At 33.1% G+C, this 15564-nt stretch overlaps 1 protein-coding gene across 6 annotated transcripts in view; it reads right to left on the bottom strand.

Annotated features, from left to right (window-relative positions):
* The window catches only part of ATRX (ATRX chromatin remodeler), a 181062-nt gene that overhangs the window by 96357 nt on the left and 69141 nt on the right, over positions 1-15564 (bottom strand). For all 6 annotated transcript variants that reach the window (XM_024574996.4, XM_024574999.4, XM_024575001.4 and 3 more), the window contains 2 exons: positions 11988-12060; positions 136-269 (listed from right to left, as the gene is read on the bottom strand). In XM_024574996.4, coding sequence (XP_024430764.2) covers positions 136-269; positions 11988-12060 — 207 coding nt within the window. The remainder of the gene's footprint in view (positions 1-135; positions 270-11987; positions 12061-15564) is intronic.

Raw genomic sequence — 15564 nt, 5'->3', positions numbered from 1 at the left:
GGTAGTCAAGTTTTAAACATTTTAATAAACTTCAAATGCATGTATTAAGAAATGCTATGGCCAGATAGTCTTCAAAGACTGAACTGGTCAAACAATCAAATTATGGCATCCTATACTTTTCTTTGGGGTGCTCACCCTCATCTCCTGGATTTGCTTCATGATGTTTTCCAGTTCTTTTTTTCCCTTCTTCTGGTTCATCATCTGAAGATCCATCCTCCTCAGTAGAAAGATTGGCTTTAATTTCTTCCAAAAGCATCTTCTTGGCAATTCTTGAGAGTAAAAAGACAATAAATTATATTTGGAGATGAACTGTGATGAATTAAAATAAAAACAAAACATTCTGTTTAAAAATAGACAAATTGTATATTATAAATAAAAGATTACCAAAACCATGTTTTAACCTAAGCTAATAACGAAAACTTTTGAAAATGCTCTTAGCACTGAAATTTTCACAATTCGAAGTAATTCTGCAATGTGCTGAAAATTCTGAGGAACATCTTCACTAACTGTTTTGACCAATTCCAACTTCATAATTGTTAACCTTCCAGCCTATACTTGCTCTGGTGCCATTAGCCAACAACTACAGTATCAGACAGGCCCACAATAGTAAATTTACTTATTCACACAAATGGCATTCCAAGACAAAACTCTGGGAGAAGATTTATGCCACAGCAAAACATATTCTTGAAAATCAATGTGTAATAAACTACTTCATTATGAAACTGCCTCAAACTGAGGGATAGTATTTTTGGCCCTTAAATTTCAATTTATTTCATAAATTCTATTAACCAAATGAAAGCACACACTAAACATTAAGTATTGAAGCAATCAGAAAGCCCTAATAATATACAAGCCAGGGCAGAGAAGGAATATGAGTGCTATTAATTACACACACGGTAAAAGAATGCAAATTATAATAAATGAGTTTTCACTTTCAAAAAAAAAAAAAAAAAAAAAACACCAGAAAGGGCAACAGCAGTACCCATATTCAAATTTCTTAAGATGCTCCTCAAAGAACAATTTGCTAATTAAAACTTAACTGCCAAAAGTATAACAAAGTAATTCTTTAATGCCATCTTATGTTAAAAAAAATTCCTAATAAATGTCCATGTTTGCACTAAAGGAACACATATTTAATATCAAAGCAATCACGCAACTTTTGTGCAAGACCAGGTGTGTTGAACCTAGATGTCCTTTTGATGTAAATTCATAAATTATAATAACAAAGGAACAACTTACACAGAAAGGTTCAAGAGGAAGATGGCATGATTCTCAGTTTCCATAAACTGAATTTTATTGGATAAATATCTACACTGTAGTCTGACCAACTCTCTAACTCAAAAACTTGCGGCTGAAATTATGGAACTTTTGTTACTTTTGGATTTGAAACTACTCTATATTTTTAACATGCATTCACACGTCAGTCAAGAACTAATTTAATAGTAGGAGATGTTAATGCATGTTAATGTCTTCTTAGTTTTGTATAGAAAGTAGAATGTACATTGCTATTAACATTCAAAGATATATAGCAAAGGTACCTAAACAGAGAGAAGCAAAATAGATAATCACTTCTTCAAATGCTTATTATGTGTCTTTTGGTAAGCCCCTTTCTTTTTTTCTAAACTATTTATTTATTTTTAGAGAGAGGGGGAGAAAGAAAGAGAGGGAGAAAAACATCAATGTATGGTTGCCTCTAGCACACCCCCAAGTGGGGACCTGGCCTGCAACCCAGGCATGTGCCCTGACTGGGAATCGAACTGGCAATGCTTTGGTTCACAGGCCTGCACTCAATCCACTGAGTTACACCAGCCAGGGCCTGGTAGCCCCTTTCTTAACAGAGGAATCAGAAATATTAACACAACATAGAGTTACCATGTGCTAAAAGGAACCATAGATGAGTTTACATTTCTGAAATTTTCAGCCATGATTTACACTTTAATAAAGAGGAGAGCAGATCATTCTAGTTTAAATCATACTAGACTTGAGGTATAAAATTGTTGCTTTTAAACTTTAAAATCCAGGGTTTTCTGACTTGAATTGCACAAAATAAACTTTTAAAATGGAGGCTGATATAAGATCGCCAACTTTTCATTTTGCCAAAAGAAAATTTAAATCCAAATATCATTCACTTCCATCATTTTATAAAATAAAGAATTATTTCAACACACCCTATACAAATTAGGAAATAGTTTCAGAATAAAGGGGGGTTCTTTAAATTTAATGAAAACATGTTTCTGAAAATACTCTCTAAAATCATCTTTAATACACATCACATTGTCATTTCCCACAGATAAGAAAAATCTTTCTCCAGTCAATTTGGGTAAAACCACGGTTTTGGGATAAACAGAAATGTGCGAGCATGCACGTGTGCAGTTTAAAGCATCAGGTAATAAAATACAAATTACTAAAGCACAGTTCACTTGAAGTTACAAGATATTATATCATTATTTCAGTGGTACAATAATAGCCAACAAAAATACAATTAAGTAAGTGACTCTACAGGTTAGTTCAATCACCTGACTTCAGTTTGTATTTAAAAGTTCAAAAAGTTTCCAATGCCCTATTACCTATAAAGACTTGGTTGCTAATTATAAGAAACCATATAATTTTTCTCCTTTCAAACTCTACAGACTCGTAAGAATACATCTACTAAATAGGTCAAAATATGTAAACTTAACTGAACCATACTCATATTCTTGACTGTCATCCACTAAGAAATATGACATACATGAGATAATAAGATACAATTCTATGCCAACTAATAAATCATGGAGATTGAAATGAGATCCACACATGGAAGAATTATACAATTTATCAAAAACCTTGAGTAAGATCATAATACATAGAACAATCAAAGCCACTTTAGAAACAGAAACAAAATCACACATTCAGAGAATGGTCATTTTTCTCCAAATTGAAAGGTATACATAGAGTAATGGAGACTCCCTAAAATTTACCGTTATTTTGCCGTGTATGGTATGCACTTTTTGCCCATATTTTTGAGGGAACAATAAGGATGTGCATCATACAAGAGTAGTACTAATTCCATATCTATATAAATGTTCTTAATTCTTTTATTTTATGCTTTAAAAGTGTAACTCTAGAAAGCAACAATGATATACGTATGCAAAATAATACCCTGGAATACGATAATCGGTTTTGTCTCTAAATATAAATAAATAAATAATTCAATTAAAAAAATAAAATGACAGATTTTTTTCCTGAAAGTTTGGGCCAAAAACATGGGTATTATACACAGCAAAATACAGGTACCCCGTTAAGATGTTTTAGATTTGCCCTCTAACACCTTTTGACCAAAGGGGAAACCTCATGTACAGCGATGTGTATTAAGCAGTAAAAAGGATCATACAGCTAAATCAGCTCACAAAAATTGCGACTGATGGCTGAATTCCACTATGTCAAAGACCCAGTGTATCATAAACCTAGAGTATCACATAATCTACACCTCAAAATTAGAACTTAAGTAGAAGGACCTAAGGGCTGATGCTGACCTTCACCCTCAGTAGTCAGCAACCATGTTGGGGTGAGACGTGTCCCATCTACAAAGACTTCTGTGAGATGCTTTAAGGGAAACTCCACTACCTTAACTCTTGAGTCACAGGCCACAGACTTCAAGGACATCATCACTTGAGAACCAGCTGAGGCTGGCAAACCATCATTTTGGAGGCCTCGGCTGGACCCGTGCTGGTATGCATGTGATGGATGTATAGTCATGATCCCTAGTTGATTCTGTTTGCTCTGAAGTTTCCTTTCTTGAGGCTTCCAGGACGTTTCTGAGAAATATCATCCAGGCAACAAAGTACTGCCCCGGAAATCTCAATGCTCAATATTACGTCTTGGGGCAGGTGTAGTATCCAAAGCAGTCATGACTCTATCAGAAGCACTAGAGGCACAGGCTGTGCACTCTTGGGGTGGAAAACCTGGGCAGAGCTGGAAGTAATGGAGCCACTCCTCCATTTTCCTGAAAGGGAGGTAAGGGAGAGGGGGAGAAAGCAAAACAATACGGGAGGGAGGGTAAAAACCCACAAACAAATGATGATGGGAACTGGTGCACGAGAGAATAAATAGAATTCCAAAACCAACAAGCTAAGTCTTCTCAATCACATAGTGAATATCAAGATAATGCCTTATTATACCTTACACCTTCACCTACTAAAGGGAAGCAAAAGTAAAATAAGGAATGGGCCCAACAATGCAAACACAGACAAGAAATGAGAAAAAAAGAGAGAGGGAAAGCCAAGAAAGCCTTTAGTAATTCTGATCCTGTCTAAAACGAAATGAGTGATGTCTGTTGTTTAAGCACTCAAACAGGAAAAGAAAGTCAACAGTCTCTTGCTGGTAGGTAGATCAGTAATTTAAAATGTTGAATTTCTTAAAAAGGAATGATCAGGACAAGAATCACTTGCACCAGGGAGCTTTAGAGAAATAGCCATTAGAAAAGCATGTTAGACCTAGAAGAAGAAACCTTAGAATCCAATTCTGTCATTTTACAGATGAAGAAACAGGCTAAGTGAGGGGAAATGATTTGGCCAAAGAAACAAAGCTAGTTAGTGGAAAAGCCAGAGTAGCACCTAAGATCCTGAGTCCTAATCTGCCACTAATTTTACTATGCCAATGCTATGTTCTCTACTTATTCACTACTTCTGTCCAAATGAGTGCTTGGGGAAATACACTATAGGCACATTCTTAAAGACACCTATATTTCACTGATTTGCAATATATGTACTTACAAATGAACTAATTCAAACTTTAATTTTGAAAGATTTTTAAAAAGGTGTTCTAAACATCATTACTTCAATATGGTCCATCTCTAAAATGAGCTGACAGGACATTTAACACATGTCCTACAATCTACTGTTTTACCTTTTAACAGGGTCTGAAAACAGGTTTAAAGAAACTGCTAAAGAAAAACACATTTTTAGAAGGCCAATATACTGTGAATCAATCCAAACATATTTTAGAAAATTTTAAAAAATTATTTTTACATTTTGTGCACAATTTAACAGAATAATTAGTTAAGACAGAATTCTGAATACGATTATAGGTTTAAATACATGCCCTTTAGAGTTACAAAACAACTATCTATGCAGTGCTAAAACATAACATTTAAAAGGCTGATATGGAAAACAAGTTAAATGACTACAGCCAAATAATGTTAAGATATTTTTTTGTGAGAACAGGGTGGTGGTGAACACATATTCACCTAGTAGAGCTTGAGGCTTTGTTTTAACAAATGTTATCAGATATAAAAATAAAAAAATTCTCACTATTACTATGGAGTTCCTCCTTGTCAAAATATGTATTAGTGTTTTTTAACTCTTTTTTAAAAGATTTTATTTGTTTCTGTTTACAAAGAAGGGAAGGGAAATAGAAAGGGAGAGAAACATCAATAGGTTGCCTCTTGCATGCACCCTGACTAGGGACCAGGTCCACACCCCAGGCATGTGCCCTGAAAAGGAATCAAACCTGCAACCCTTTCACTTTGTGGAACAACAGCCAACCAACTGAACCATACAAGTCAGAGCATATTTTTTTAACTTTTCATTTCAAAATCAGTATGTTGATATATGAACATTCCTATAAAAAATACGGCCCTGGCTGGTGTGGCTCAGTGGATTGAGTGATGGCCTGTGAACCAGAGAGTCACCAGTTCAATCCCCAGTCAGGGCACCTGCTTGGGTTGCCGGCCAGGTGCCCAGTGTGGGGATGCCTGAAAGGCAGCCACATATTGATGTTTCTCTCCCTGCCTCTCTCTATATAAATAAATAAATAAAATCTTTAAGGCATAATAATCTGTACCTCAACATGGTAGAATCTGTGAGATAATAATGAACTCACTAAATAATTTAAAGGCTACACAACAATTTGAAACTTCTGTATTCATATGTCCTACAATGTTTGCAGTTGAGGAAAAACAGCACTGTTTTCTTTATAGCGAGGATACCAGGAAAATTAATATCAAAGGACATTTTCAAAAATGCATACAAATGTAAAAATAAAAACTGTATGATAATAAAAACATACATTTTATTACCAATTTATATTAAATTATAAAATGTGAATTCCTTGATTTTATTAAAAAATCTAAACCAGTTTTAGATGAAATTTTAACAAGAAATAATTTATTAAACATTGATATATACTTAGGAAATTTGACCATATTAAAGAACTAGTTTAATTTTTTAAGTATATTTTATTGATTATGCTATTAGTTTCCCCAATTTTTCCCCTTTATTCCCCTCTGCCCTGCACCCTCCCTCCCTCCAGCATGCCCCCCCCCGCCTTAGTTCACGTCCATGGGTCACACATATAAGTCCTTTGGCTTTTCCATTTCCTATACTATTCTTAACCTCCCTGAACTAGTTTAATTTTTATACTTAAAAAGTAAAAAGATTTACTTGTGTTGATTTTATTTTTAAATTTCAAAGTTAAAGACAAGGAGGCATATATAAATTGAGAAAAATGAATTATTTTTGCTAACAGTCGAAATTCCAAAGTCTTGGTTGGGGATATTTCATTTTCTGAAAATCTGAATATCACCAAAGAATAGAAACATGAAAGGAAGGCTGGTTATGATGTTTAAATATTAAGCAGAGAATCACCACTACTGACCAGATTCCATTCTTTGTGGAGAATTCTAGCATAAACAAAGCTGGTAGCAACTCCAAACAGTTTAGATATCTACAAACAGATCTTATCTACTGGCTAGATACCTGTTATTCAGGGTCCGGCAGAAATAATGCCCCTTTATATTACAAAATCTTTTATTACAAAATGATAAGCATATAATTCTGTAACATAACAATATCACACTCAAGTATGCCATATGACATTTTGAGTGAAATGTCCAAATTAAAACTATAAATTATTACACCCATATTATTTCCCTACCAACTACACTCAAGCAGGCCTTACTACTTCTGCCAGACCCTGTACTTAAATGACTTAAAATACTTACCTGTGCTATAAAGACAGACTAAATTGAGAAAGAATTACCTTAAAATTGCTATTTAAAATCCTTACTTAAATATAAAAACAAATTACTTAATTTAAAATGCTACCTTTGTGTGTGGGGGAAGTAATGGGGGGGGAATGTAGACAACTGTACTTGAACAACAATAAAGTTAAAAAATAAATTAAAAAAATTAAAATAAACTAAAATGCTACCTTTGTCTTTTTAAAAATAGATTTTACTTATTTATTTTTAGAGAGATTGAAAGGGAAGGAGAAAGAAAGGGAGAGAAAAACATCAATGTGTGGTTGCCTCTCACATGTCACCTACTGGGGACCTGGCCCACAACCCAGGCATGTGCCCTGACTGAGAATCGAACTGATGAGATGACCCTTTGGTTAGCAGGGCCGCACTCAATCCAGTGAGCCACACCAGCCAGGGCTACCTCTGTCTTTTATACACATAAAAAAACCAAAGCAATTTTGCTAACCAAACAGGACAACCATAAAAAAATTACTTTAACAGAAAAAAATTATTCCACATTTAACAACTTAGTACAGAAAATAGATAAACACAGATATAGAAGATAAACATTTGGACAAGGAAAGTTTAAAATGGAAATCAAGTGTAAGTCATATGTTGAAGGGACTTGAGACACTTGTGCCATTAATCGTTGTTGAAATCAGGTACAGTCATTAAATATTTTCATTAATGAACAACATCCAAGAATCATTAATCAGTTCCCAAAATATGCTAAATTAAAAGCACAGAGTCTTCATCATCAGAATACATACACCAAGCTAGTAGGGAAAAAACAAAGATTAGCATATTTTCCAATTTTAAAAGGAAAGTAGTCCTACTATAATTAAGTAAAACTTCTATTAACAAAGGGCAATTTCTTTAAGCAATCTCCACACCAAATTTTACTTCTACGAAAAAAATTATCTAGTCCCACTGACAGCGAAATTGTAAGAAAAACTATGGAGTATTACTAGACCCAATTAAGCACCTTTCAACTATACAGTAAATATATGTGCATGTGTGGCAGGGAGGGGTATCCATATAAAAATCTCAGCTTTTAATCAAAATTGACATAAAAAGAGAGAGAATGCTTATTTAGAAAAAAAAATCTAGCAATGTGTTTTTCCTCTTAAAAGCTCAGTTTTAAATATTTCTGTACCCTGCACAATATACAAATAAAGAATATTACAAGAACAACTACTTTTTCAGAAAGAATGGACTGTTAAGTGATTGTTGTAGTATGCAACCTCTAAAGACAAATCTTGGTTTAATGATCCTCAACACTAATGCTGTTAAACTTGAACACAATACCATCTTATCAGTAAAGTTCATTGACAGTGACAGAATTAAAATATATAACATTATTAGAAATTTTGGTCAAAATATGGCCATTTATATTTAAAACAATAAGAAATCATAATGCATTTTCAATGCCAGCCTAACTGTAACTGCAACCATAGTAAAAAAATTTTGTGAATAAATATCTTTTCAATGAAAGAACTAATTTAAAACACAATTAACAGGTAATCAAAATGCAATATTAAAATAATGGCACATTCAAATAACTGTAAGATTATGTATATAATTTAAACAGCTTGACAAACTGTTTGGTATTAATTATTCCCCCTTTCAAAAAGTACATAAAGACTAAGCTATAAAATATGAAGTGAGTTCTCAGTAATGGAAAATTCAAAAGATAAAGTCAGTCTACTATTTATATTTTTTAAAAGCCTCAACCAAAAAAGTAATGAAAGTTAAACTGTCAATCTATATTTTGTCATTGTTTGTTAGAAAATGCAATTGCACAGAAATTTACAAGTTACACCACTCTATCTCATAATAACATACATTTACTATTAAATATGAATGATGCTACATAATAGTATGCTAAAATAACAGTAACTTATTTATTCACACCTACTAAAATATTCAGGACATGGCTAAGTCTTTTTTAATGATCTCAGAAGATATCACAGATTTAAAATAGTAAAAATAACAACAGTGAAATCTGTTTTAAAACTTACACAGAAATATATAAGTATATAGATCATATAAAAGTATATGTTAAATATAATAAATGTTTTGGGAATTATAAAGTATTTACTTCCTCAATTTCAGAAATATCAAAATTTCTTTGGCTAAAAGGCCACTTAAATATCTCAATTCTTTCTTTCAAGTCCCATGAAAAGATACATTATATTTAAAATCAAATGATTGAACAAGAAAAAAGTTTTACAGAAATTTATTGCACCCAATTAGTTAAGCATTTGCATTAATACACTATTTACCACTCCATAACATCAACACTGAAAATGTATTACAATACTGCTAAAGCAAATCATATGAAGTTTACACACACTTTATATACAATTACACAACTGTGTACAAAGTTACACACAAGTACATCTTAGCTACCATAATACATCCTTACTCAAAAATGTAAGATTGGTAAAAATAATTCTAAGACTTAATCATGATTTGCAAATTTCTATAAGCTACTTAATGCATATTCAAATATGCTCAAATACATCGTCTATACTAAAATAGTTCAAGAAGGTATTTGTATCTCCATCATTAGATGACCCATGGGTCATAGATACCTCTTTAGTATACTGGATATGAAACAAGTTATTAATTGTGTGTGTGTGTGTGTGATTTTCAACCTTGTTTATCTCATGGCACACACAAACTAATTACTAAAATTCTGCGGCACACTAAAAAATATATTTTTTCTGACCTGACAAAAAAATAGGTATAATTTTGACTCATTCACAATAGATGGCTATTGTAGTGGCTGTTGTCATCTTTTAATTTGACAATCTAAGGGAAAATAGGTCAGTGCCCCTGACTAAATAGTCAGGTCTTGTATGTTTTAAAAATTCTTGTGGTGCACCAATTGAAAATTGCAGATATATATTATAAAAGCACACTAATCTGAGTGTAAAGAAAAACATGCTCAAGATAAAATTAAATTCTTCTGAAAAGTACTCAAGAGAGTTGTATTTTTTAATCACAAACAAGGTAGAATTATGGATACCTTCCAATAAAATACCGTATTTATCAGACTATATGATGCACAGACCATTAAGACACACCCAGGTTTTAGAGGAGGAAAATAGGAAAAAAAAATTTCAAGCAAAAAATGTGGTCCTGCTCCTGCCTCCTGTGACCCTGCTTCACCACGGCCGCCCCTCCCTCCACCCCCAGCAAGTTAAGCAAGCTACATTTGGACTATAAGATGCACCCCCATTTTCCTCCCAAATTTGGGGGGGAAGTGAATCTTATAGTCTGAAAAATATGGTACTTTCCAGTTAGAGAGACATAATAAATTAACTTAAAAGATGGAAATGATGTTTAATTTTGATAAGCTCTAACACAAATATAAAATTATCATACCTTAATGACACTCTCATTTGGTGGCTAAATATGAAATTAAAGTTCATCATTAACAGTTAAATTAGCATATAGCATGTTTTAAACATTATTAGCATTTCAATAACATTTGAGGGCTCATATGTTACAAGGAAACAAATAGCATAAATAAATGAAGAGGAATTAAAACATTTTAAAAGAGAATTAATTTTGAAATGCTTTCATAATCTCTCGGTGATCATATAGTATAAAATCCTTGATGAATAAAATGTATGTCCTTACCATTCCATTCTAACCCTAACCCTACCCCATCCCATAAAATAACTGAATATATATTTTTAATCAAAAAATAAGTAGGCAAGCAACATCTGTTTTTGTATCCATGATTAAGTTCTACTCAAAAGTGCAAAATAAAACTGTTCATTCACCTTAATAAAAATGTTCTCCTATCAATTAGGAGAATGTTGATCTATGTAACAGGAAAACCTATCAGCATTAGCAAGACAAAAAACAGAGCAATAATAACAGCTTTCTCCACAGCATTTACTAGCTCAAAGTTAATTCCTTACAAAATGGTGACACAAAAATGACATGTATATTTTCGTGCTTTCTTAATATTAAAGCTTAGTATTCAGAATAAATGAATGGTTAATTAGTGCTCTTCAGTAAAACTCATCAAGTCTATTGCAGATTTTTGGAGCTAGAATTAATCAGAGAAAACTTCATCCAGCACTTTCATTTTAAGGAACAAAAAATTCTGGCAGAGTAGTTAAGTCACTTGCCCAAGATTACAGAGACAGTTATTAGAAAAGTTACCATGAGAAGTCAGATATTCCTATACCCACTGCTCCAAAATGCCCCCCACCACACCACACTTGGTTGAAAATTATGAGTGTGGGGAACACTATAGTACAGGGAAAGATTTGAAATGACATCTTAAAAATTATGGTTATATTCTGTAATATCGTTTATTCTCTTTTGCCTTGCGTGCTTTTCTTCTTCCAGCCATCCCTTACTTAAATATATCTGTACAGGCTACACTGTTTATCTTCAAGTATTGGTTAAGTCTCACTAAAGTTAACAGTATCATACTTCTATTTTATTTTAAAAAATAATTAAAAATCTTATCAGACTGGACACTTTGTAAATTGATTCTAATAGTGATATCTTAAATATCTGAGCAATCTCCATTTTTTCACTTTGAACAGGTTTTAATAAATGGGACCACCATAGTGAATGACAACTAAAAACAATAATCAAATATCAAGGAAAAAGATGCCTGTTATCACCAACATACGATTTACTTTCATCAAGAAATTAATCTGTCAAAATTAAGATATTCTCAAAAATTAGCACAGTTTACATGAAAACATAAAATTGACAGTACTGTATTTATAACACACCCTATGCTAGGTGTGTTAATATAGTTACTGTCTCTTAAGGTTTCTGAGTTTTAGCCCACTTTCTGGCCTTTCTTTCAAACTTGCAGGAAGACTGTGAGCGAGTCTTTCTAAAGCAGCCACTCTCGGTTTTGACAACCAGCTTGCGCTTCTGTTGGTGTTTACGCCCACGCCTAGGGTGTGTTATAACCTTTTTAAAGTCCTTACAGATGGAACCATACCTATTCTCAGGATCATTGTCATCGTCATCATCATCCACTGTGACAGGCACTGATTTAGATAAGGCTTCATCTCCTTGAAGGGAAAAAGGATACTTAAAATTAGTTCTAAATTAACTACACAAGTAAAACCATGTAAAATAAAACTGAAAGCCTAAAACTTTAATAACAAGTAGCAGGTTCTAAACTGTACTCTGGGATCCAAAACATGATTAAAAATAGTTTATAAGAAAAGCACACGGGGAATTTAAGAAGTGCCAGTAGTAAAATGATAAAATACGTTAGGTCTTATATTTCAAAGTTCCTTCTCAAAGCACAAGAATTCTAAAGCTCATCCTTCAGGTAACAACTCTTTGTCGTTCACCATCACTTTAGCATAAGTTTCTTGATGAAATAAGCTTTGTAGTGATCTTTAAATTTAAAGTTAACATATATAATTTTTCCTGTATCAATAAAGAACAGAAAAATTATTATCAATATTTTGGTAGTACTAAGTAATTTCAAAATATACTTGATTTGTATAGTATTAATGAGTAGAATCACACCCACATTCAACTACAGTAAAACTTATTTTCTTATAGAAAGCTACTTTTTCTATCCTTTGATTAACACTCCAAAGACACTAAGATTTGGCATTTCATTATATGTAAATTTGCCTCAAAAACAAACTTAAATATTGAACTCTTACTAATACTAAATATGCTGAAGCAGGATGAAGTATGCTGATGTTTATTATTTACTTTGGAATGCATCCAAAATTTCAAGAGCATGAATTAAAAAAAGCCAATCTTGAATGGTTACATACTTCATGATTCCATTTCAAAATAGCAAAGCACAGATAAAAATCAGATTAACACTTGCTATGGGTTAAGAATGGAGGTAAGCAAGGAAGCTGTGCATTACGTGTAGCACCAGGGAAACTTGTGGTAATGGAATAGTTTAGTATCTTGGTTTTGGTGATTTACTAAGCTACAAATGGTACAATTTCATAGAACTATACTTACGAATACACACATACACACACGAATAAGTGCATGTAAAACTGGTGAATCTGAATAAATCTTCCATTTCCTGGTTTTGACAGAGCACTATAGTTGCCCAAGATGTTACAATTAAGGGAAACTGAATGTAGGGTATCCAAGATCACCCTGTACAATTTTTTTTGTAGCTAAATCCTGTGAATTTATAATTATTTCAAAAAAGTTAAAAAAGCAAAAAGTTTTGGTTGCATTGATGAATAAAGGACATATAGGTATCTTAAAAATACATATGCAAATATGCTACAATGTTAATGAAAGAAACTTTTCTGCATATTGAAGTTTTCCATAATATTTGAAGAAAATGTTGGACAGAAAACTCCATAAAGAATACATAAGCTACATGTTCAGAATATAAATACACTAAATATATAAAGGCAAAAATAAATCTCACAATAACCTAGCAAACTCATAATACCTCATTCAAATAGACCAATCTTCAAATATAATATTGCCACCAATATTACTGATTCTTTAGTGTATCTTTCAAAATTTGACCCATCCTTTAAAATTGTGTTCAAATGCTGTTATTTTAAGTCTTTCTTCAATAGTTACATTAAGAGGCTCACTTGCTATTTGTCACAAAGCCCCATTTTACTTTTATCTTTCTCTTGGTATTCTTTAAAAAAAGATTTATCTGTGTCTATCTTACTCATCAGACTGCAATCTCCTAGGTCTGTGTTCTTTAACTTATTGAGAGAGACACATTGATTTGTTGTTCCACTTGTTTATATATTTATTGGTTGATTCTTATATGTGCCCTGACGGGAAAATGAACCCACAATCTTGGCATATTGGGGATGAGGCTCTAACCAACTGAGTTACCTGGCCAGGGCCTTAGGATTGTGTTCTTAATCTTGGTTGCTTATGCCATTCGCAAACACAATTTCTTTTGCTTTTAATAATGAATCTTTATTTCTGTAAAAATAATCTGAGTTTCAAAAAGTCAGTACAAATATGCTTGGAGAAAACACATGATATTCAGGTACTCAGTATGAACTATATGGAATATCTATATACATTCTTGCCTTCACAACTGGAAACAATAATGAATAACACTGATTTACAGCAAATTAAATTGTATGAACTACAGTTCAGTTTATAAAGGAATAATTCTACTCCCTCTACAAGCCCCAATTTCTCAGAAAATATTCTATCATGTAATAGGACACCCAATTATTGCTGAATAAATTGGAATCCTCTAAGTTCATGAAAGCAGGGAAGACTTTTTAAGAGCTCATGAAGATTGTCACCTAAATTGGACATATTAGGGGAATACATTTAGCTTGCTTATATATACATGCAAGCAAATTCTTTTTAAAAATTACATTTATATTTAGAGAGAGGGGAAGGGAGAAAGAGGGAGAGAAACATCAATGTGTGGTTGCCTCTCGAGTACCCGCTACTGGGGACTTGGCCCACAACCCAGGCAGGTGCCCTAAATGGAAATGGAACCTGTGACCCTTTGGTTGGCAGGCCAGCCCTCAATCCACTGAGCCACACCAGCCAGGGCAATGCAAACAAATTCTTAAGGAATGTCACTTGCATCATTGGCTAACACCAAAACTTATCTTGAAAAACAGTACTTTTTACATAATGTTTATTTTCAATGCCCTTCGTGTTCTTTTCTGCCTAAGTATTTCTATTGACACAGTCCAATTCTGAGATGTGTTGACTCCCTAGCAAATTTATCTTTTTTTTTCCATCTAACATAATGAGTCCCAAGAAATACACAGGGTAAACAAAATCTGAACAACAAGGTTTGTTCTACGGAACAGTAGTTGAGACACTGGCATCTGCTGACATGCTGAATTCTCAAGGCTTCTCTAAATATATACATGAGAAAGGATTCACCTGCCCATGATGCACACTGGTTTTTCTGAATGAAGTAACATGAATCAAAATAAAGCACCGTGATCTAGACTAGTGCTGGGTTAAGAAAGTACTGGGAAATGCACCCTCTGAGTATTTGCCATATGTCACCATCTCTTCTTAAGATCTGATGAACACATTGTTACATACTACACTAGGTATTAACAGTTCCAAACATGTGTCATATCAAATTAGACTTCAGGAAATTAAAATTAGTATTTCAAATCAAACATGTTGATTTCACTAGGGAAGCTGTTTAATCATGGAGATCAGTTTTCCAAAGTTTAAGATTAGCTCAATAGCCTACAATTTCCTAAAGAGAATACTCCATGTGACTAATTATAATTTATTATTCTTATACTCCTTAATAAGAGTTTGCTCAACTAACCTGATAACAGAAACACTGATTTGATATCAAAGTAACTGTAAGATTGTTTTTTTAATTTTTACTGTATTGGGGCAACATATGTTAATAAAATTACACAGGTTTCAGGTGTACAATTCTACAACACAACATCTGCATATTGTATTGTGTTCACCACCCCAAGTCATCTCCTTCCATCACCATTTATCCCCCTTTACCCTCTTCTACCTCAACCCAACCCCTTTCCCAGTGGCAACTGCCACACTGTTGTCTGTGTCTGTGAGGTTTTTTTCCTTAATCCCTTCAC

The sequence above is a fragment of the Desmodus rotundus genome, chromosome X (assembly GCF_022682495.2).
Source record: "Desmodus rotundus isolate HL8 chromosome X, HLdesRot8A.1, whole genome shotgun sequence".
Taxonomy (NCBI): domain Eukaryota; kingdom Metazoa; phylum Chordata; class Mammalia; order Chiroptera; family Phyllostomidae; genus Desmodus; species Desmodus rotundus.
The sequence above is the reverse complement of the archived record's forward strand: the minus strand, read 5'-3'. Positions and strand labels throughout refer to the sequence as shown.